The sequence below is a fragment of the Oncorhynchus clarkii genome, chromosome 19, assembly GCF_045791955.1.
Source record: "Oncorhynchus clarkii lewisi isolate Uvic-CL-2024 chromosome 19, UVic_Ocla_1.0, whole genome shotgun sequence".
NCBI lineage: Eukaryota > Metazoa > Chordata > Actinopteri > Salmoniformes > Salmonidae > Oncorhynchus > Oncorhynchus clarkii.
The window spans coordinates 3,680,524-3,703,598 of NC_092165.1; the positions used below are offsets into that span (position 1 = coordinate 3,680,524).

The following is a 23,075-nucleotide window of genomic DNA, read 5'->3' on the forward strand; positions in this document are numbered from 1 at the left end:
AAACTCAACAGTGGATTAGTAGAGAGAACAGCCAAACTAAACACAGATCAGTAGAGAGAACAGCCAAACTAACCACAGTGGGTCAGTAGAGAGAACAGCCAAACTAAACACCGTGTGTCAGCTACATGAAACCCCCGAGTCTCTCTCTGCGTCCACTCAAACTAGTCTTCGTCCCAAATGGCATCCTGTCCTTCTATTACGTAACAGAGTTCTGGCCAAAAGTAGGGTACAATCTAGACTAGAGAATAGACTGCTATTTCAGATGGTGGTCCTAGACTCTCCTCATCTCCTCCAATAGGATGTAATTTCAGATGGTGGTCCTAGACTCTCCTCATCTCCTCCAATAGGATGTAATTTCAGATGGTGGTCCTAGACTCTCCTCATCTCCTCCAATAGGATGTAATTTCAGATGGTGGTCCTAGACTCCCCTCATCTCCTCCAATAGGATGTAATTTCAGATGGTGGTCCTAGACTCTCCTACCCCCCCCCCCCCCCCCTCATCTCCTCCAATAGGATGTAATTTCAGATGGTGGTCCTAGACTCCCCTCATCTCCTCCAATAGGATGTAATTTCAGATGGTAATCCTAGACTCTCCTCATCTCTTCCAATAGGGTGTCATTTCAGATGGTAATCCTAGACTCTCCTATCCATCATCTCTGCACACTAGACTCACCTCTAAACCAGAGAAGATCACACAGACTGTCCCACTATACTGTCTGGTCGTACCCTCAAATGGCACCCTTCTCCTTATATAACACACTACTACCCCCACAGCTCTGGTCTAAAGTAGTGCACTTCATAGGGAACAGGGTACCAGTTGGGATTAGAGCCTATTTGTATTGATGGTGACTAGGGGGCCATTTTAGAAGTCACACCAAGCTACACTCCTCATGACCCTCGTTTCTGCTCAAACACTAATGCCTGGGTTTTTGGTTGGCCTTTAATCACTGGTAGCTCTCTCTCTCCATCAGGGCTCTCCCTACTTTTAACCCCTTTCTCTGTTGTCATTTCTCAATCTCCTTTTATTGTTAAACACTCAGTCTTGAGTCTGTCCCAAATGGTACTCTATTCCCTATGTAGTGCACTACTTTAGACCAGGGCCCTATTCCCTATGTAGTGCACTACTTTAGACCAGGACCCTATTCCCTATGTAGTGCACTACTTTAGACCAGGAACCATAGGGCTCTGTATAGGGAATAGCATGCCATTTGGGACAGCTTTGGCTGATCAGTAAAGGTCAAGGGTCATGCTCAGGGGGTTACCATGGAGAGGAATATGTAGAATTAAAACGGGACGGCCAATCCTACTCCTGGAGAGATGCTACTGGCCGTGCAGGCTTTTACTCTGACCCTGCTCCAACACAACTGATTCTACTAATCAGTCTAATCAGAACCTTGACTGGCAGAATGAGGTGTGTTTAGAGCAGGGCTGAAGCAAAAGCCTGCAGACCCAGTAGCTCTCTGGGAGGAGGGTTGGTCTCACCAAGACCACTTTAGGTTCATACGCCATCAACTAGCTTTCTGATTGGTTTACCGGCCATCAACTAGCTTTCTGATTGGTTACCTCACATATAAAGCAAGTTTCCTGTGTGTGTGTGTGTAGTTTAACTGTTATCTCAGTCCATGATTGGATCTTGGTCACCTCTTTTATATTCTTTGTTTGGTATTTCTGAACAGGTGTGTTATGATCCTAGCAGACGTGTGTGGATGAATGATCACGTAACGTGTGTGTGTTTAACGGATGTGAAATAGCTAGCTTAGTTAGCGGTGTTCGTGCTAAATAGCGTTTCAATCGGTGACGTCACTTGCTCAGAGACCTTGAAGTAGTGGTTCCCCTTTGCTCTGCAAGGGCCGCGGCTTTTGTGGAGCGATGGGTAACGATGCTTCGTGGGTGACTGTTGTGTGCAGAGGTTCCCTGGTGCGCGCCCGGGTATGGGCGAGGGGACGGTGTAAAGTTATACTATTATATGTATATATGAGGCATATGGACAGTAAACTACCCAGAAACAAACATTTATTGACAAAGAATTACAGCCCAGTCAGATCAGGGGTGTATTTATTAGTCGACCACCGTAGCATAACGTTTTGCAACAACAAAAAAACAAGCGTTTCTTTTGGACAAATTCAGGTTGGTTGAGTAAGAGTCCTGATCTAGGATCAGGTCTGTTTCCTAGTGAATACACCCCATGGTGTTGAATAGGAGTGTTACTGTCCCCATTCTACCATTAGGTTGGTACTCCAACACTGTTGCTATCCATTCTACCATTAGGTTGGTACTCCCAACACTGTTACCATCCATTCTACCATTAGGTTGGTACCCCAATACTGTTACCATCCATTCTACCAGTAGGTTGGTACCAACACTGTTACTATCCATTCTACCATTAGGCTGGTACCCCAACACTGTTACTATCCATTCTACCATTAGGTTGGAACCCCAACACTGTTACTATTCATTCTACCATTAGGTTGGTACCCCAACACTGTTACTATCCATTCTACCATTCGGTTGGTACCCCAACACTGATCTGAAGCTGTGACCAAAGATTGGGATCCATCTCCCCAAGAAGGTTGATCATCCTGGAACACGACTCAGTTCCTTTTCTCAACACCATGTCGATGATGTCACGTGCCTTCTCTGCCCTCTCAGCGATCACCTTCACTGACTCCATTTCCTCCTGGTGGATGACTGTGTGTTGCAGGAGTCTGTCCAGCAGTTCATTCAGGACAGGTCCTGATACTCGTTTCACAAACTCTGTCCGTACAGAACGCAGCTGCTGCTCTGCAGAACCAGTCAGACTGCTCTCAGCCGGACCTCCTGCCCCCGACACAGCACCTGAGAGAGTCAGGTTACAAAATAACTACATTTGTACATTTACATTTCAGTCATTTAGAAGCAGACACTTTCCTCCTTAAATAAAAGTGACCTGAAATAACAAGTATTGAGAAAAATATATTTTTTACAATGACGACCTGCATCACTGAACATATTTAAGGCCGGTTTCACAGACATAGAAAAACAGATTGGGTCAAACAGAACCAGGTTAATCTACATCAAGTTCTGGAGGAGATGTCATTGGGTCAAACAGAACCAGGTTAATCTACATCAAGTTCTGGAGGAGATGTCATTGGGGCATTCAGAACCAGGTTAATCTACATCAAGTCCTGGAGGAGATGTCATTGGGTCATTCAGAACCAGGTTAATCTACATCAAGTCCTGGAGGAGATGTCATTGGGTCATTCAGAACCAGGTTAATCTACATCAAGTCCTGGAGGAGATGTCATTGGGTCATTCAGAACCAGGTTAATCTACATCAAGTCCTGGAGAAGATGTCATTGGGGCATTCAGAACCAGGTTAATCTACATCAAGTCCTGGAGGAGATGTCATTGGGTCATTCAGAACCAGGTTAATCTACATCAAGTCCTGGAGGAGATGTCATTGGGACATTCAGAACCAGGTTAATCTACATCAAGTTCTGGAGGAGATGTCATTGGGTCATTCAGAACCAGGTTAATCTACATCAAGTTCTGGAGGAGATGTCATTGGGTCATTCAGAACCAGGTTAATCTACATCAAGTCCTGGAGGAGATGTCATTGGGTCATTCAGAACCAGGTTAATCTACATCAAGTCCTGGAGGAGATGTCATTGTTCTTGAAGACAGTATTTTATAATCAGGACTAGTCCAGGTCCTACAGTAAACCATGTTGACTGGCCCTCATGCCATTGGTTTGTACAGAGCATTCAGAAAGTATTCAGACCCCTTGACTTTGTCCACATTGTTACGTTACAGACTTGTTCTAAAATTGATTAAGTGTTTTTCCCTCATCGATCTACATACACAACACACCATAATGACATCACAATACCCCATAATGACATCACAATACCCCATAGTGACATCACAATACCCCATAATGACATCACAATACCACATAATGAAATTGAAAACAGGTTTTTAGACCTGTTAACAAATACCTTATTTACATAAGTACGTAGACCCTTTGCTATGAGACTGTAAATTCAGCTCAGGTGCATCCTGTTTCCATTGATGTTTTTACAACTTGGAGTCCACTTGTGGTAAATTGAATTGATTGGACATGTTTGGAAAGGCATACACCTGTCTATATAAAGGTCCCACAGTTGACAGTGCATGTCAGAGCAAAAGCCAAGCCATGAGGTCGAAGGAATTGTCCGTAGAGCTCCGAGACAGGATTGTGTCGAGGCACAGATCTGGGGAAGGGTACCAAAACCTTTCTGCAGCATTGAAGGTCCCCACAAACACAGTGGCCTCCATCATTCTGAAATGGAAGAAGTTTGGAAACACCAAGACTCTTCCTGGCTGCACAGCCAAACTGACCAATCGGGGGAGAAGGGCCTCGGTCCGGGAGGTGACCAAGAACCCGATGGTCACTCTGACAGAGCTCTAGTGTTCCTCTGTGGAGATAGGAAAACCAAATCAGGTCTTTATGGTAGAGGCCAGACAGAAGCCACTCCTCAGTAAAAGGCACATGACAGCCCGCTTACAGTTTGCAAAAAGGCACCTAAAACACAAAATTCTCTGGTATGATGAAACCAAGATTGAACTCTTTGGCCTGAATGCCAACTTGGCACCATCCCGACAGTGGTGGCAGCATCATGCTGTGGGGATGTTTTTCAGCGGCAGGGACTGGGAGACTAGTCAGGATTAAGGGAAAGATGAACGGAGAACAGTACAGAGATCCTTGATGAAAACGTGCTCAGGAGTCAAGGGGTCTGAATACTTTCTGAATGCATTGTAACTCATGTTTACTTACTTGTTGAACAGGTGTCAGTGATGTATTCATCTGAAAGATAAACAAAAATGAGGTTATATCACTCTAAATAGCATCTGGTACTAAAGTACAAAGTGATGATTGACATGTGCTCCTACATCGTGATACTTTCTCCTTCCATGCTGTCCTCTCATCATCACCGAATAACTCCATCTCAATGTCAATCCCTGTTATTTTCACAATCGCCTTGAAAAAGCTTGGTGTGGTGTCTCTTTGTATGAGATGAATCTTCTGGAGAGAGAGAGAGAGGGAGAGGGAGAGGGATTGCCAAAGCAATGTAAACATATGTTTCCCATGCCAACAAAGCCATTTGAATTTAATTGAGAGCGAGCGAGAAGACGACAGCAAGAGAGAGAGAGAGCAGTGGATAGACATGTTCTCATTCTACTGAAACAATGGATAGACGACATGTTCTCATTCTACTGAAACAATGGATAGACGACATGTTCTCATTCTACTGAAACAATGGATAGACGACATGTTCTTATTCTACTGAAACAATGGATAGACGACATGTTCTTATTCTACTGAAACAATGGATAGACGACATGTTCTTATTCTACTGAAACAATGGACAGACAACATGTTCTTATTCTACTGAAACAATGGATAGACGACATGTTCTCATTCTACTGAAACAATGGATAGACGACATGTTCTCATTCTACTGAAACAATGGATAGACGACATGTTCTCATTCTACTGAAACAATGGCTAGACGACATGTTCTCATTCTACTGAAACAATGGCTAGACGACATGTTCTCATTCTACTGAAACAATGGCTAGACGACATGTTCTCATTCTACTGAAACAATGGATAGACGACATGTTCTTATTCTACTGAAACAATGGACAGACATGTTCTTATTCTACTGAAACAATGGATAGACGACATGTTCTCATTCTACTGAAACAATGGATAGACGACATGTTCTCATTCTACTGAAACAATGGATAGACGACATGTTCTCATTCTACTGAAACAATGGATAGACGACATGTTCTCATTCTACTGAAACAATGGATAGACGACATGTTCTCATTCTACTGAAACAATGGATAGACGACATGTTCTCATTCTACTGAAACAATGGACAGACATGTTCTCATTCTACTGAAACAATGGCTAGACATGTTCTCATTCTACTGAAACAATGGCTAGACATGTTCTCATTCTACTGAAACAATGGATAGACATGTTCTAATTCTACTGAAACAATGGCTAGACATGTTCTCATTCTACTGAAACAATGGCTAGACATGTTCTCATTCTACTGAAACAATGGACAGACATGTTCTCATTCTACTGAAACAATGGCTAGACATGTTCTCATTCTACTGAAACAATGGCTAGACATGTTCTCATTCTACTGAAACAATGGCTAGACATGTTCTCATTCTACTGAAACAATGGATAGACGACATGTTCTAATTCTACTGAGACTGTACCTGTGGATTGATGGAGGTAGAACAGGGAATGTTCAGTCTGAAGAAACTATATAGTTTGAAGGACTGCTCTGGTCTGGAGATGAGAATCCTTGAAGACCCGTGAGACTTCTCCTGTAGTTCCACCGCCTGTGAAACGAGGCACGGAATACCCAGCCAGTCAATGTACAGTCTTATTCAAACATTATTCAGAAAACTGGCAACACACTCAACTTAATGAGTCTCAACATAAGCTGCACCAGTGGTTAGTTAAGGTCATCTCTATAATAATGGTCCCTCACCTGTATTTGGCCGGGGTTCCAGGGGAACAGGTACAGGCGAGAAATTAATGTTTCCCCTTTCACTGTCAGATAGAGCATCAGCTCACAGTGGACATCTACGTTCCAAGACAGTAATCTCAGTATCAGAGCGATAGGTGAGAACTTGGGATGGAGAATCTTAACATGGCATCTGGTGACCTCATGCACTTCTTCTAAAGACACTCCATGTTCCTCTGCATGAAGAATCTTCATCTCATTCCTCAGGGAAGGGTTGGTCCCTGAACAACACAATACAAAGGAGACAGAAAGAAAATATTGTATTAATAATCCAACTAAAACACAAAGAATATGCAGTACCAGATCACAGTAAACTCAAACTCTCATAATAGTTCATTCATTAATTCAGGCAGTGAAACTCAGTTACATAGAAATGTCTTTCTGAACACTATTTCTATATGGTTTTACCTAAACAGACAAAGTGTGGCAGATGAACTTCCTCCAGTTCACCCAACTCCATAGTGATGTCCAGCAATGGACCACCTTGTGCGTACTGCATGTCTTTCAGAAGTTGACCGTAGGGTTCCCAGTTCCTGAAGTGATACTTCAGAATGACATCTCTCTCACACAGCCAGCGGAGCCCAGACACTGTGCACTCATAACTCCCTTTGGGTGTCCTGTGCCTTATGGCAACAACAATATGTGGTAGAGAGGGTCAATGGTCAAATGGAGAGGTTGGATTAGAAGACTATTCCCAAAGGTAATGGGGAAATACACTAGCAATTGGAATGAAATGTTAAAAGTAGTTATTTTACCTGAACATTGTCACTCCCTGGACAGTGGAAGTCAAGGGTTCAATCTGAAGCCAGTGTGTGGAGTCCTGAACAAGGACAAGCATGTCAGTAATACATATGAGGCCTGTTTCCTGGACACAGATTGAGTCTAGTGCTGGACTCAATGGAAGTTTCAATAGAAAGTTCTTTAAGGTCCAGGACTAGACTTAATCTGTGTCTGGGAAACTGGCCCATTAACCAAATTAACTCATCTAATGTATTTATTCAATGTTACATGAAATGCTGGTTATTTATCAATTAAACTGTATTGACAAAATATGACACCAGCTAAAATCCTGCATGACTACAAGCAGAACACAGGACTGCCTATATCCCAGTATGAATGCTTGGTCAGTACACACCTGGCTTTGAGACTGTGTTTATATTACTAAAGCAGAACACAGGACTGTCTATATCCCAGTATGAATGGTTGGTCAGTACACACCTGGCTTTGAGACTGTGTTTATATTACTAAAGCAGAACACAGGACTGTCTATATCCCAGTATGAATGGTTGGTCAGTACACACCTGGCTTTGAGACTGTGTTTATATTACTAAAGCAGAACACAGGACTGTCTATATCCCAGTATGAATGGTTGGTCACTACACACCTGGCTTTGATACTGTGCCGGACTCTTGCTGTTTTCAACCCTCTAGAGACAGCAGGAGCGGTAGAGATACTCTGAATGATCGGCTATGAAAAGCCAACTGACATTTACTCCTGAGGTGCTGACCTGTTGCACCCTCGACATCCACTGTGATTATTATTATTATTTGACCCTGCTGGTCATTTATGAACATTTGAACATCTTGGCCATGTTCTGTTATAATGCACAGCCAGAAGAGGACTGGCCACCCCTCATAGCCTGGTTCCTCTCTAGGTTTCTTCCTAGGTTCTGGCCTTTCTAGGGAGTTTTTCCTAGCCACCGTGCTTCTACACCTGCATTGCTTGCTGTTTGGGGTTTTAGGCTGTACAGCACTTTGAGATATCAGCTGATGTAAGAAGGGTTTTACAAATACATTTGATGTAAAAGTAAGAACTGAGACTATGACTTACCTCAACATGGTCACAAGTCTTACAGCTCTGAGGAATCACTGAAGTCAAAAGTAGTTCATTAAAATGGACAATCTTATTGTAATAAACATGAATCTAAGTTAGCAACAGTCTCAGAATGTACACTCATTATATTAACATACCCTAATCTGACATTAGTGTTATATTAATGAATGGTTGTGGAAGCAGGAAACATCGTTCTGGTCCATGTTTTATAGATGTTGAGGGCCTGATTTCTGCTAGATATTAGGATGAGAGTTTATTGGTAGAGTCAGATAAATGTATGTTGTACGAGCAGCACCACAGATATTGTGATGAGCAAGATGCCCGACTTCTCTCTCACACAGTCACACGCAGTATCTGTCCATGTGCGTGGGTCTTCTTTACTCTCTTACAACGTGGTAGCCACGGGACCAAAACAGTGGTCTAGCCTTGCGCTCCAAAGCTCTTAGTTTTTGCAGAAATTCACCCGCTATACCAGCCTTTCTTAATTAAAGTATGGGTCGCGGCGTGTCCGAGTAAATGTACAATTATTTAATGAATTACTGGAATCGGCCAAGTGCATCTGCGCTCTCTGCCTTTTAGCAGCGATCTGTGCTCAGTTTGGCAGCTGGGTGAGTAGGAGAGGGATATGCCCGTGTGCTTCGCGGTTAACCGGATATATGTTTTTCTGCGGTTTTCTTGAACATCACTCCGCGACACATCGTTCAGCAGCGGACGAGGCCCTGTTAGCCACTGACTTGTTATTCCCACTCAACATCACTCACCGCTGTTATCAAATGGACTCATACTAGCCACAAGTTCTGACTGAGCTCAAATTGTCATAAAACGCAAATACAGGGATGAGTTTCTCTCTCTTTCATACAAACTTTGAGAAATAACGAAGAGCACCCCACTGTCTGTTTTGTGCGGGGAATTTGCGTTTGTTTTGAGAGACTCATTACTAACAAATGAATTAAAAACGACACGTCCTGACCAAACATCCGCAACATGATGGTAAACCCATTGACTTCCTTCAGAACAAGGCAGAATACTTCAGGAAACAGTGCGACGGTGGAAAACTAAGTCACCTAGCAAGGCATTGTTGTCATTTTTACAACAGGTGATGGATGATAAGCATAAATAAGGGAGTACTAACTCTCATAGTAGAAGATGTGCGTTTCTCTTTCAAACAATCCCCTGGCCTTGTACACAGCTAATAGCTCAAATTAGCCAAAGCAAGCTAGCTAGTTACGGATGGTGCAACCCTTAGTAACAGTACAGATTAATATTTTTTAAATGATCAGGACTACTGTACATCTTACTGTAGAAATTATTGTTTTAAACTAGTCTTGGTTGGAACTGTTGCTGTTCAAATACAAGTAATAATTTGTATTCTGAACTGGAATAAACTGATTTGAAAGGAAGATGATTTTTTTTGAGGCAAACTGTCATCGACAGCAGGAAGCGGTCTCCTGCCTGACTGAGGAAACAGTAGAGGTTCTGGTCCAGTTTGGCTCCACATACCTACGTGGTGAGTCAGGGTTCTGAACTCTGACATACTTAAAAACACAAGTACAGAAACAGTCTCAAGGTTGAGTATGACCTCAGTGTTGCACTGTTAAACACAGAACCCAGAACAGACCTGCTTGTTGAAAACATCAACAAGACACACCTCTCATTAGGACTGTGTGTGTGTTTTCTAGTCTACACCTGTGTGATGTGTGATCAATCAGTTTATTCCAGTTCAGAATGAAAATGATTTATTGTATTTTAGCAGCAAACAGTTCCAACCTAGACAGATATGTAAGAGTGTTTTAAATGGGGGAAAATGAACATTAAAATATATTTATATGGGTATTTCATTGAATTGTTATTTGTTTTAGGTGTAACGGATGTGAAACGGCTAGCTTAGTTAGCAGTGTGCGCTAAATAGCGTTTCAATCGGTGACGTCACTTGCTCTGAGACCTTGAAGTAGTAGTTCCCCTTGCTCTGCAAGGGCCGCGGCTTTTGTGGAGCGATGGGTAACGATGCTTTGAGGGTGACTGTCGATGTGTGCAGAAGGTCCCTGGTTCGCGCCCGGGTATGGGCGAGGGGACCGTCTAAAGTTATACTGTTACATAGGCATAAGGGCAATGAAATGTACCGATATTTACGTATAGTTGCATATTTTCCTAAACTTGGGTCCCAGGAAAAACACAATCTGTAATTTGGGTCCCAGGCTGAAAAAGTTTAAGAACCCCTGCACTATGTTGTTTACGTTGTGCATCTACGTCATATTGCGGTCTCTACCTTTAAGTTTGTTTTGACCAAATAGATCATTATTGTGCTCTTTGCCTGGGACTCAAGTATAAGGAACGCTTTAATCATATTTTGATTTAAAAACAGTTATCAGTTAACTCACATTTCTCAGGTCCAGGCTTGATACAACACTCTCCACCATGGTCTCTGGTGTCCTCAGGTCCAGGCTTGATCCAACTCTCTCCACCATGGTCTCTGGTGTCCTCAGGTCCAGGCTTGATACAACACTCTCCACCATGGTCTCTGGTGTCCTCAGGTCCAGGCTTGATCCAACTCTCTCCACCATGGTCTCTGGTGTTGATAAAGCAGAAGGATAGACTGTGAATAAACTAAATACAACTTATAAAGGCTTGATATAGCATACATACAGTCTTCATAAGCAGTACAAAGTATGTATAAAGGGTGACAGAACAGCTCCCTATGTAGGGTGCATTGTCAAATGTGACATAACATACTATGTCAACTTCAAAATGTGGTCCTGTGTAGCTCAGTTCAAAGAGCACGGTGCTTGAAATGTCAGGGTTGTGGGTTCGACTCCCACCGGGGAAGAGCATATGCTAAATTATGTAAATGTGACATAACCCCCCTATGTCAACTTTGATAAAAGCAATACTGATGGTGACATTGCTTATCTTGATGAAAGCCCCTAGAGATGTGAAGTCACCAGGTATCATGAGATACACACACACCCCCCCCCCCCCCCCCTCCCCCTCAAAACACTGCACTGCGCTTCTGACACAAAATTGAGACCTACACGTGAGTTTGACTGACATTACAGTGAGGCTGTCCTATTCAACAGGTTCTGATGCCCTCTAGTGGTTAGAGTGAGACTGACATTACAGTGAGGCTGTTCACTGTATGGGATTCTCTACTTTAAATAGTCTCTGTTCTGATCATTCACTGTATGGGATTCTCTACTTTACATAGTCTCTGTTCTGATCATTCACTGTATGGGATTCTCTACTTTACATTGTCTCTGTTCTACTCATTCACTACCCAGAGAACAGACCACTCTGGTGATTTCAGTGATGAATGTTAAAAAATTAAAGTTAGATCTCAATCCATGTCTACAAGATCACATACTTATAGTATTCTACAGAACCCAATATACACTACTGGTCAAAAGATTTAGAACATCTATTCACTATTTTTTACTATTTTCTACATTGTAGAATAATAGTGAAGACATCAAAACTATGAAATAACACATATGTTATGTTGTAACCAAAAAAGTGTTGAACAAATCAAAAAATATTTTATATTTGAGATTCTTCGAATAGCCACCCTTTGCCTTGATGACAGCTTTGCACACTCTTGGCATTCTCTCGGCACTGCATCTCAGTGCTAGAGGCATCACTACAGACCCTGGTTCGATTCCAGGCTGTATCACAACCGGCCGTGATTGGGAGTCCCATAGTACAGTGTACAATTGGCAGTCATTGTAAATAAGAATTTGTTCTCAACTGACTTGCCTAGTTAAATAAACACACACATATACATATACAAATATATACATACATACATACATACATACACACATATACATGAATAAATTATATATTGGATTATAATGGATGACAGAACCCTGTGAGTTTGTATTCTGAATTCCATGGTCGCACATTGAGATTCATGGTTACAAGTACGATTCCTCTTCGCTACTTCCTGAGATTTGATTGATGGAATAATCCAGCCAATGGTTGCAACAATATGTGGCTGTGGTTTTGGCTGATTTTTTTATTTTACCTTTATTTAACCAGGCAAGTCAGTTAAGAACAAATTCTTATTTTCAATGATGGCCTAGGAACAGTGGGTTAACTGCCTGTTCAGGGGCAGAACGACAGATTTGTACCTTGTCAGCTCGGGGGTTTGAACTTGCAACCTTCCGGTTACTCGTCCAACTCTCTAACCACTAGGCTACCCACTAGGCTACCCTGCCGCCCCATTGGTCAGGAGTAAAAAAAGGTCCTAACCACAAAGCAACTGAAACCATTTTTACTTACTTATTAACTAACTAAACTGTTACGTAAACAAGTTTACGAATCTCTTGGTTTTGTGACACTGGCAGAACTCTGAGCGTGCACAGATAAAACATCTGCAAGTGTATTTTTGATTCACAGCAGAATATTCATACTAGTAAATGGGCCTGTAATAATTCTGAAAATAAATTATTCTTGCAAATCGTATTGAGCGTATTCAACTGTCAAGTTATAAGTTTGCGACGACCATTATTCAATTTTACACGACAAGGCCTCCCGAGTGGCGCAGTGGTTTAGAGATTCTGGGTTCGAGTCCAGGCCCGGTTGCAGCCGGCCACAACCGGGAGACTCATGGGGCGGCGCACAATTGGCTCAGCATCGTCCAGGTTACGGAGGGTTTGGCCGGCAAGGATGTCCGTGTCCCATTGCGCACTAGCAACTCCTGTGGCGGGGCGGGCGCAGTGCACGCTGACACGGTCGCCAGGTGTACGGTGTTTCCTCCGACATGTTGGTGTCAAAAAGCAGTGCGGCTTGGCTGGGTTGTGATTTCGGAGGACGCACGACTCTCTGCCTTCGCCTCTCCAGAGTCTGTACGGGAGTTGCAGCGATGAGACAAGACTGTAACTACCAATTGGATACCACGAAAAAGGGGTGAAAAACAACAACACAACATGATACAAGATTGTGAAATTTAATTACAGATTTGTGAATCGTAATTGCAACCACGAATCTCAATGTGTGACGACAAACTCACAGGGTTTTGTCATCATGGAAATATGTGGGATTGGATAGAAACCTAGCTTGTTACCAGTTGGATAGAAACCTAGCTTGTTACCAGTTGGATAGAAACCTAGCTTGTTACCAGTTGGATAGAAACCTAGCTTGTTACCAGTTGGATAGAAACCTAGCTTGTTACCAGTTGGATAGAAACCTAGCTTGTTATACCAGTTGGATAGAAACCTAGCTTGTTACCAGTTGGATAGAAACCTAGCTTGTTACCAGTTGGATAGAAACCTAGCTTGTTACCAGTTGGATAGAAACCTAGCTTGTTACCAGTTGGATAGAAACCTAGCTTGTTACCAGTTGGATAGAAACCTAGCTTGTTACCAGTTGGATAGAAACCTAGCCTGTTACCAGTTGGATAGAAACCTAGCCTGTTACCAGTTGGATAGAAACCTAGCTTGTTACCAGTTGGATAGAGACCTAGCTTGTTACCAGTTGGATAGAAACCTAGCTTGTTACCAGTTGGATAGAAACCTAGCCTGTTACCAGTTGGATAGAAACCTAGCTTGTTACCAGTTGGATAGAAACCTAGCTTGTTACCAGTTGGATAGAAACCTAGCCTGTTACCAGTTGGATAGAAACCTAGCCTGTTACCAGTTGGATAGAAACCTAGCCTGTTACCAGTTGGATAGAAACCTAGCCTGTTACCGGTTGGATAGAAACCTAGCTTGTTACCAGTTGGATAGAAACCTAGCTTGTTACCAGTTGGATAGAAACCTAGCTTGTTACCAGTTGGATAGAAACCTAGCTTGTTACCAGTTGGATAGAAACCTAGCTTGTTACCAGTTGGATAGAAACCTAGCTTGTTACCAGTTGGATAGAGACCTAGCTTGTTACCAGTTGTATAGAAACCTAGCCTGTTACCAGTTGGATAGAAACCTAGCTTGTTACCAGTTGGATAGAAACCTAGCCTGTTACCAGTTGGATAGAAACCTAGCTTGTTACCAGTTGGATAGAAACCTAGCCTGTTACCAGTTGGATAGAGACCTAGCTTGTTACCAGTTGGATAGAAACCTAGCTTGTTACCAGTTGGATAGAAACCTAGCTTGTTATACCAGTTGGATAGAAACCTAGCTTGTTATACCAGTTGGATAGAAACCTAGCTTGTTATACCAGTTGGATAGAAACCTAGCTTGTTATACCAGTTGGATAGAAACCTAGATTGTTACCAGTTGGATAGAAACCTAGCTTGTTACCAGTTGGATAGATTGTTACCAGTTGGATAGAAACCTAGCCTTTTACCAGTTGGATAGAAACCTAGCCTGTTACCAGTTGGATAGAAACCTAGCCTGTTACCAGTTGGATAGAAACCTAGCCTGTTACAAGTTGGATAGAAACCTAGCCTGTTACCAGTTGGATAGAAACCTAGCTTGTTACCAGTTGGATAGAAACCTAGCTTGTTACCAGTTGGATAGAAACCTAGCTTGTTACCAGTTGGATAGAAACCTAGCTTGTTATACCAGTTGCATAGAAACCTAGCTTGTTATACCAGTTGGATAGAAACCTAGCTTGTTACCAGTTGGATAGTAACCTAGCTTGTTACCAGTTGGATAGAAACCTAGCTTGTTACCAGTTGGATAGAAACCTAGCTTGTTACCAGTTGGATAGAAACCTAGCTTGTTACCAGTTGGATAGAAACCTAGCTTGTTACCAGTTGGATAGAAACCTAGCCTGTTACCAGTTGGATAGAAACCTAGCCTGTTACCAGTTGGATAGAAACCTAGCCTGTTACCAGTTGGATAGAAACCTAGCTAGCAGTTGGTCCTAGGATTTTTTTACGTAATGATATAGGCCTACATTTTATGTAATTTGGAAACACTTCTCTTCAAATTAGTTGTATATCTTTAAAATAACTATATTTACAATTTACCTCTTAGAACTGGTGTCTTGAGGCAGACTATTTATAGAGGGTGTGGCCCCTTCCTCTCGGTCAGAATACTTCCTCTTAGAGGCAGTGCCTCTGTTCTCGCTCTCCCCATAGAGACTCATTTCAGAGGCAGTGGTCCCCTCCTCTCTCTCCCCACAGAGACTCATCAGCTATCTGGATTTGGGTGAATGAGAAATGGGGAGGCTTGGGCAAGTTGCTATGGGGAGGGGTGCAGGGCTGTGGACTGGGGTTGGGGTAGCCAGTTGGAAAGCATGGCCAGCCATAGAAAAACACTTTTTGAAATTCTCAATTATCACAGATTTAATCGGTGGTGACAGTGTTTCCTAGCCTCAGTGCTGTGGGCAGCTGGGAGGAGGTGCTCTTATTCTCCATGGACTTTAGTGTCCCATAACGTTTTGGAGTTTGTGCTACAGGATGCAAATTTCTGTTTGAAAAAGCTAGCCTTTGCTTTCCTAACTGCCTGTGTGTATTGGTTCCTAACTTCCCTGAAAAGTTGCATATCGCGGGGGCTATTCGATGCTAATGCAGAATGCCACAGGATGTTTTTGTGCTGGCCAAGAGCAGTCAGGTCTGGATTGAACCAAGGGCTATATCTGTTCCTGGTTCTACATTTTTTGAATGGGGCATGCTTATTTAAGATGGTGAGGAAAACACTTTTACAGAATAACCAGGCATCCTCTACTGACGGAATGAGGTCAATATCCTTCCAGGATACCCGGGCCAGGTCGATTAGAAAGGCCTGCTCGCTGAAGTGTTTTAGGGAGCGTTTGACAGTGATGAGGGGTGGTCGTTTGACCGCAGACCCATTACGGACGCAGGCAATGAGGCACCGACAGAGATGGCCGCCTCGCTTCTCGTCGCGTTCCAAGGAAACTATGCAGTATATTTTTTTTTATGTGTTATTTCTTACATTGTTACCCCAGGTAATCTTAGGTTTTATCACACACAGTCGGGAGGAACTATTGGATATAAGAGCAACGTCAACTCACCATCATTATGACCAGGAATATGACTTTCCAAAAGCGGATCCTGTGTTTTGCCCACTACCCAGGACAATGGATCGGATCCCAGCCGGCGACCCAAAACAACGTCGCCGTAAAAGGGGCAGACGGAGCGGTCTTCTGGTCAGGCTCCGGAGACGGGCACATCGCGCACCACTCCCTAGCATTCTTCTCGCCAATGTCCAGTCTCTTGACAACAAGGTTGATGAAATCCGTGCAAGGGGAGCCTTCCAGAGAGACATTAGAGACTGTAACGTTCTTTGTTTCACGGAAACATGGCTCACTCGAGATACACTATCGGAGTCGGTACAGCCAGCTGGTTTCTTCACGCATTGCGCCGACAGAAACAAGCATCTTTCTGGTAAGAAGAAGGGCGGGGGTGTATGCCTTATATGATTAACGAGATGTGGTGTGACGACCCTCCCACTCTGTCTGCCGTATTCTGTCTTTGTTCTTGTTTCCTTATTAGGATGCCGGTGGGCGGAGTTGAGAGGGTCGTCAGCTACATGGGAAACACCTGGGCCAGGTGTGTCCCAGGATAAATAGACCTCTTCCACATTCATGCAGGAAACTCTCTCCATGCAGACACCTTTGTAGATTGTGTTGTGCTTCTTGGTGGCATTTTGTTTGTTTGCTTTGGCACCTTTCAACACCCTGCATTATCACATTCATGCATGCAAAACACTCACTTACACTACTGATTACTGATTACACACACCATTGTATATTTTCCTTAGTTGCTTTAGTTAATAAATATATATTTTGTTACTCCTTATCTCCACGTTGTCTCCCTTTGTTACGGGCTTTGAGCCGATTCGTGACAGTGGTGTGATCATAACAACATACAGGAATTCAAGTCCTTCTGTTCACCTGACTTAGAATTCCTCACAATCAAATGCCAACCGCATTATCTACCTACAGAATTATCGTTGATTATAAACACAGCCGCATATATCCCCCCCAAGCAGACACATCGATGGCCCTGAACGAACTTCATTTGACTCTATGTAAACTGGAAACCACATATCCTGAGGCTGCATTTATTGTAGCTGTGTATTTTAACAAGGCTAATCTGAAAACAAGGCTCCCTAAATTCTACAGTGGTAGGCTTGATTACCAACAACGACGAGACGGCCTACAGGGAGGAGGTGAGGGCCCTCGGAGTGTGGTGTCAGGAAAATAACCTCACACTCAACAAAACAAAGGAGATGATCATGGACTTCAGGAAACAGCAGAGGGAGCACCCCCCTATCCACATTGACGGGACAGTAGAAAGTTTTAAGTTCCTCAGCGTACACATCACGGACAAACTGAAATGGTCCAACCACACAGACAGCATGGTGAAGAAGGCGCAGCAGCGCCTCTTCAACCTCAGGAGGCCGAAGAAATTTGGCTTGTCACCAAAAAACACTCACAAACTTTTACAGATGCACAATCGAGAGCATCCTGTCGGGCTGTATCACCGCCTGGTACGGCAACTGCTCCGCCCATAACCGTAAGGGTCTCCAGAGGGTAGTGAGGTTTGCACAACGCATCACCGGGGGCAAACTACCTGCCCTCCAGGACACCTACACCACCCGATGTCACAGGAAGGCCAAAAAGATCATCAAGGACAACAACCACCCGAGCCACTGCCTGTTCACCCCGCTATCATCCAGAAGGCGAGGTCAGTACAGGTGCATCAAAGCAGGGACCGAGAGACTGAAAAACAGCTTCTATTTCAAGGCCATCAGACTGTTAAACAGCCATCCCGAACATTGAGTGGCTGCTGCCAACACACTGACTCAACTCCAGCCACTTTAATAATGGAAAAATGTATGTAATAAATGTATCACTAGCCACTTATATATGTTTACATACCCTACATTACTCATCTCATATGTATATACTGTACTCTATACCAATTACTGCATCTTGCCATCTTGATGTAATGTATCACTAGACACTTTAAACAATGCCACTTATATAGGTTTTACATACCCTACATTACTTTTTTTTTTATGTACATATTCTTATTCATTCCTTTACACTTGTAAGGTAGTTGTTGTGAAATTGTTAGGTTAGATTATTGGTTGGATATTACTGCATTGTCGGAACTAGAAGCACAAGCATTTCGCTACACTCGCATTAACATCTGCTAACCATCTGTACGTGACAAATACATTTTGATTTGTTCGCTGAGATCCTGGTTGAAGACAGCAGAGGTGTATTTGGAGGGCAGGTTGGTTAGGATGATATCTATGAGGTGCCCTTGTTCACGGATTTGGGGTTGTACCTGCTAGGTTCATTGATAATTTGTGTGAGATTGAGGGCATCAAATTTAGATTGTAGGATGGCCTGGGTGTTAAGCATGTCCCAGTTTAGGTCACCTAACAGCACGAGCGCTGAAGATAGATAGGGGTTAATCAATTCACATATGGTGTCCAGGGCACAGCTGGGGGCAGGAGGTGGTCAATAGCAAGCTGCAACCGTGAGAGACTTGTTTCTGGAAAGGTGGATTTTTAAAAGTAGAAGCTCAAATAGTTTGGTCACAGACCTGGATAGTTTGGCAGAACTCTGCAGGCTAACTCCGCCCCTTTGGCAGTTATATTTTTGTCGGGAAATAGTTAGGGACGGAAATTTCAGGCTTGGCTGGGTTGTGATTACGGAGAACGCACGACTCTCGGCATTCACTTCTCCGGAGTCCGTACGGGAGATACAGCGATGAGACAAGACTAACTACCAATTGGATGCCACGAAATTGGGGAGAGAAAACAATTGGTGCATTTTTACATTTTATTTAAATAAATTATAATCACGATCATGTGCAGCCAATCGCCCCATACCCTACCTCATAGCCCTGTAGCCTATAATATAACATCATCAATATGAATCAGCATCAATGTAAGGAAGCCTAAAAATATCATTATTGAAAGTTGAAATCAGTAATGTATTAATATAAGAATTCTGCGGATGTCTTACACCCTAAATCATCTTTCTCTGCGATGGCCTAACTTCTCCAAAAACACGTCTCTACATAACATTGTAAAAGAAAGCTACAAACCTCAAAAACATGTTTTCTTCGGCCGATGGTGTCCATTTATTAATCTACTTCCTTATAAATGTACTTCCTGTTTCAACACAGTGGGCGGGTTTAACACGTATAAGTTTATTTTATATATTCATATGTATGTAATGTAAAGTCTCCATACACTTCATGTAAGTATTCAGCCCATATAATGTGATTTTCTGGTAAAAGTGGATTTATATTTTATTTCAGGATTTGATTGAGTGATGTTTTTCAGTGATACCAGGAGAGGGCAGAGTGACAACCAGGTTTGGCAGGAGGACACTAGACGGTCATTTCTCTGTTGTTGTGGTAACATGATAGGATGGGTTGTTGGTTGGGAATAGATAATAGAGCCACGGTTGGACACTTCAGAATACAGCCATGGTTGGAGGAGTCAGCCGGGAGTGGATAGCTGTATCGGCCACTGTTGGATGGCTCAGCCGTAGCTGCATACTAGAGTCATGTTCGGATAATAGAGGCGTGGTGGAATGTACCAGTCAGCTATGATTGGATAGCTGCGGTAGCTCCGCCCCGTTCATAGTCCCAGACCCAAAACGCTCTCAGTCTGTCAGCGACCGTGCAAGAGTGAACATCTCCCGTAACTATTATTTATAAAATTGTCAAAGCTTGAAGATGGTTCGGTTATTTCCATCCCAGGCCGAAACCGTATCTATGTATGCTCATGTGTACAATGCGCTTTGATGAATTAAAACAGAAACATACCAACCAGAATATAGTCATGTCTTTATTTTCACATTTCAAAATTATATATCCTCGGTCATGGACAGAATATACATTTAAGAAAGCAGAGTATGACAATATGAAACAGCACAAGTCTTATCTGTAGTCAATTTCCATGGGCTTTCCCTACATGAACTTGGCGCCTCTCCAGCTCTCGAGATTGATTGTTGGTTAGGAATGGATAATAGAGCCACGGTTGGACACTTCAGAATACAGCCATGGTTGGAGGAGTCAGCCGGGAGTGGATATCTGTATCGGCCACTGTTGGATAGCTCAGCCGTAGCTGCATACTAGAGTCATGTTCGGAAAATAGAGGCGTGGTGGAATGTACCAGTCAGCTATGATTGGATAGCTAAGGTAGCTCCGCCCCGTTCATAGTCCCAGAACCAAAACGCTCTCAGTCTGTCAGCGACGGTGTAAGAGGGAACATCTCCCGTGACTGTTTTTTCTAAACTTGTCAAAGCTTGAAATCTGTTCACTCATTTCCATCCCAGCCCGAAACCGTATCTACAGAACAGCACTTTTTTTTAGGAGCTTTGATATTCTTATATTGTTACGGTACTTTTTGATACTGTTTGTAAGTATCCATGTTATGCACTGAATATGTAATTGTATTTGAATGTGAAATTAAACTAAAAAAATATTTTTCAAAAAAATATGTAAAAAAATCTATGTATGCTTATGTGTACAACGTGGTGCTTTGTTGAATAAAACGGAAACAAACCAACCAGAATATAGTCATGTCTTTAATTTCACATTTCAATATTATATCACCTCGTTCGTGGAGGGAATAGACATTTAGGGAGGCAGAGTATGACAGTGTGAAAACATAATGTAAAAAAATAAAAAAGAACAAGTTTAATGTGTAGGCAATTTCCAGGGGCTTCCTCCACGCGAAGCAGAGCCGTCCTGAGCCTCCACTACAGGAACTCAGTGCCAGAGTGAACTTCTCCCCTGGCTACTATTTCAAAGTTGTCAAAGCTTCAAGTCGTTTGACTCATTTCGATTCCAGACCGAAACTGAGAAGTGCCAGGGGCTTTCCCTACATGAACTTGGCGCCTTTCCAGCTCTCGAGATTCATTGTTGGTTAGGAATAGATAATAGAGTCACAGTTGGACACTTCAGAATACAGCCATGGTTGGAGGAGTCAGCCGGGAGTGGATAGCTGTATCGGCCACTGTTGGATGGCTCAGCCGTAGCTGCATACTAGAGTCATGTTCGGAAAATAGAGGCGTGACATACCAGTCAGCTATGATTGGATAGCTGCGGTAGCTCCACCCCGTTCATAGTCACAGACACGAAACTGCTCTCAGTCTGTCAGCGACCGTGCAAGAGTGAACATCTCCCGTGACTGTTATTTCTAAACTTGTCAAAGCTTGAAATCGGTTCACTCATTTCCATCCCAGCCCGAAACCGTATCCATGTATGCTTATGTGTACAAGGTGGTGCTTTGTTGAATAAAACGGAAACAAACCAACCAGAATATAATAATAAAATGTCTTTAATTTCACATTTCAATACATTTCAATATTATATCACACTGCATAGAGTCATGTTCGGAAAAAATAATAATAAATAATAATAATAAAAATAATAAAAATAAAAACTGAGAAACAACCTCGGTTGGAAAAAACGGCCTCGGTTGGATATAAAGCCTCGGTTGGATATAACGGCCTCGTTCGGATATAACGCGCCGGCTGGATAAAACGACCTCGGTTGGATGAAACCGTGGATGTAAGTGAATGGAAATACAAGTCACTATATAACCAGCACTACTCACTGACACTGCGCTGTAAAACGAAACCAGAAGGCAGCTGCCAACCGTCATCATCAGAAGAACAAATCAGCCAGAAACACTCCGATTGACTGCTGCTGAGGCTTGAACACTGCCAGAGAGAACTGCGTTGATTATGAAGGGGAAAGGTGTAATGACTGTTTTCCTACTTGCACTTGTTGCAAAATCCTCCGTGTCTCTTCCGATCACTATAACCGTGATTTTGAATCACCCAGTTACACCGCCCTGCTCTGGATCATGCCATGGTGGCAGAAATAAGACGGGAAGGAAAGATCCATAGAATAAATGGAACATTCTGCCATCACTCCGTGGATCCAAGACCAAGAAAACACATCCCATCAGGAAAAAACACTGGCATGTCACGCTCTGCTCTGCCGTCGCTGCCAGCCACCAGCAAGACTGACACACACTTCATCGGCGTCTCTCTACTGCCACCGTGCGATAGTCTCGGCTCCCATTGTGAACTTCACCCCTTACACACCAGCATAGCTGAGGAGGGAGAGAGATTCGGAAGAAATGCTGAGAGCTCCGCTGCAGCCCAGCCCATTGAAAATCCTACGAGGCCGCCTACAATTGACACGCTACATTGCATCAACCAATGGTTGTGTGCCATGTCACTGACAATAATAAAATACATCTTTCACACAGAACTCTCCGTCTTCAGTCATTCAAATAATATGTTTAGATATTAAGGAGGCTGTATGTCTGTATTATCACAGCACTATAATAAAAGGAGGGTCCTCAGAATCCATTGTGAGACTAAAAACGTCATAATGCTCGTCAATAAACAACGACGAGACAGCCTATAGACAGACAAGAAGCGCAGTGTCTAACAGCGATGTGCAGCGGGAACAACCTGGAGCTGAACACAACGAAAAGAAAGGACGTCATAGAGGATTTTATACAGGTTTTATTTGTTCCGTGTGACTGTTATACTGTCTACCTACGTGTGCTATGTAGACCTACTATATGAGAGAGAGCTCCAAATAATAATTCCAATATATTACTTATAACAGAAAACAACCATACCCAAAGGCACAATGTCCACAACCCAGGGAATGTAGTATAGGAGATGGGGCGTATTTTAAAATCGATACCCACACGGTGCCCATGGGCAGTAGTGGGTAGACTGCTCGAACGCACACAGTGGCCTGTC

The 23,075-nt window shown here is 43.0% G+C and overlaps 1 protein-coding gene across 3 annotated transcripts; it reads right to left on the reverse strand.

Moving 5' to 3' along the window:
- Window positions 1-2,255: 2,255 nt before the first annotated feature.
- On the reverse strand, window positions 2,256-19,456 carry LOC139374600 (NACHT, LRR and PYD domains-containing protein 1 homolog). Of its 3 annotated transcripts, none has more exons than XM_071115621.1 (10): window positions 19,378-19,456; window positions 10,790-10,977; window positions 8,409-8,446; window positions 7,334-7,398; window positions 6,987-7,201; window positions 6,543-6,799; window positions 6,265-6,390; window positions 4,912-5,044; window positions 4,796-4,825; window positions 2,256-2,835 (listed from the first exon to the last, which is right to left on the reverse strand). In XM_071115621.1, the coding sequence occupies exons 1-10, from the start codon at window positions 19,386-19,388 to the stop codon at window positions 2,498-2,500; spliced, it is 1,401 nt and encodes a 466-aa protein (XP_070971722.1). In that variant the 5' UTR covers window positions 19,389-19,456; the 3' UTR covers window positions 2,256-2,497. The 3 variants fall into 3 exon arrangements, with proteins under 3 accessions (XP_070971722.1, XP_070971721.1, XP_070971723.1); XM_071115620.1 differs by having other exon boundaries at window positions 10,772-10,977; window positions 19,378-19,417; XM_071115622.1 differs by lacking the exons at window positions 10,790-10,977; window positions 19,378-19,456 and having other exon boundaries at window positions 4,912-5,041; window positions 7,334-10,221.
- Between the last annotated feature and the right edge of the window lie 3,619 nt (window positions 19,457-23,075).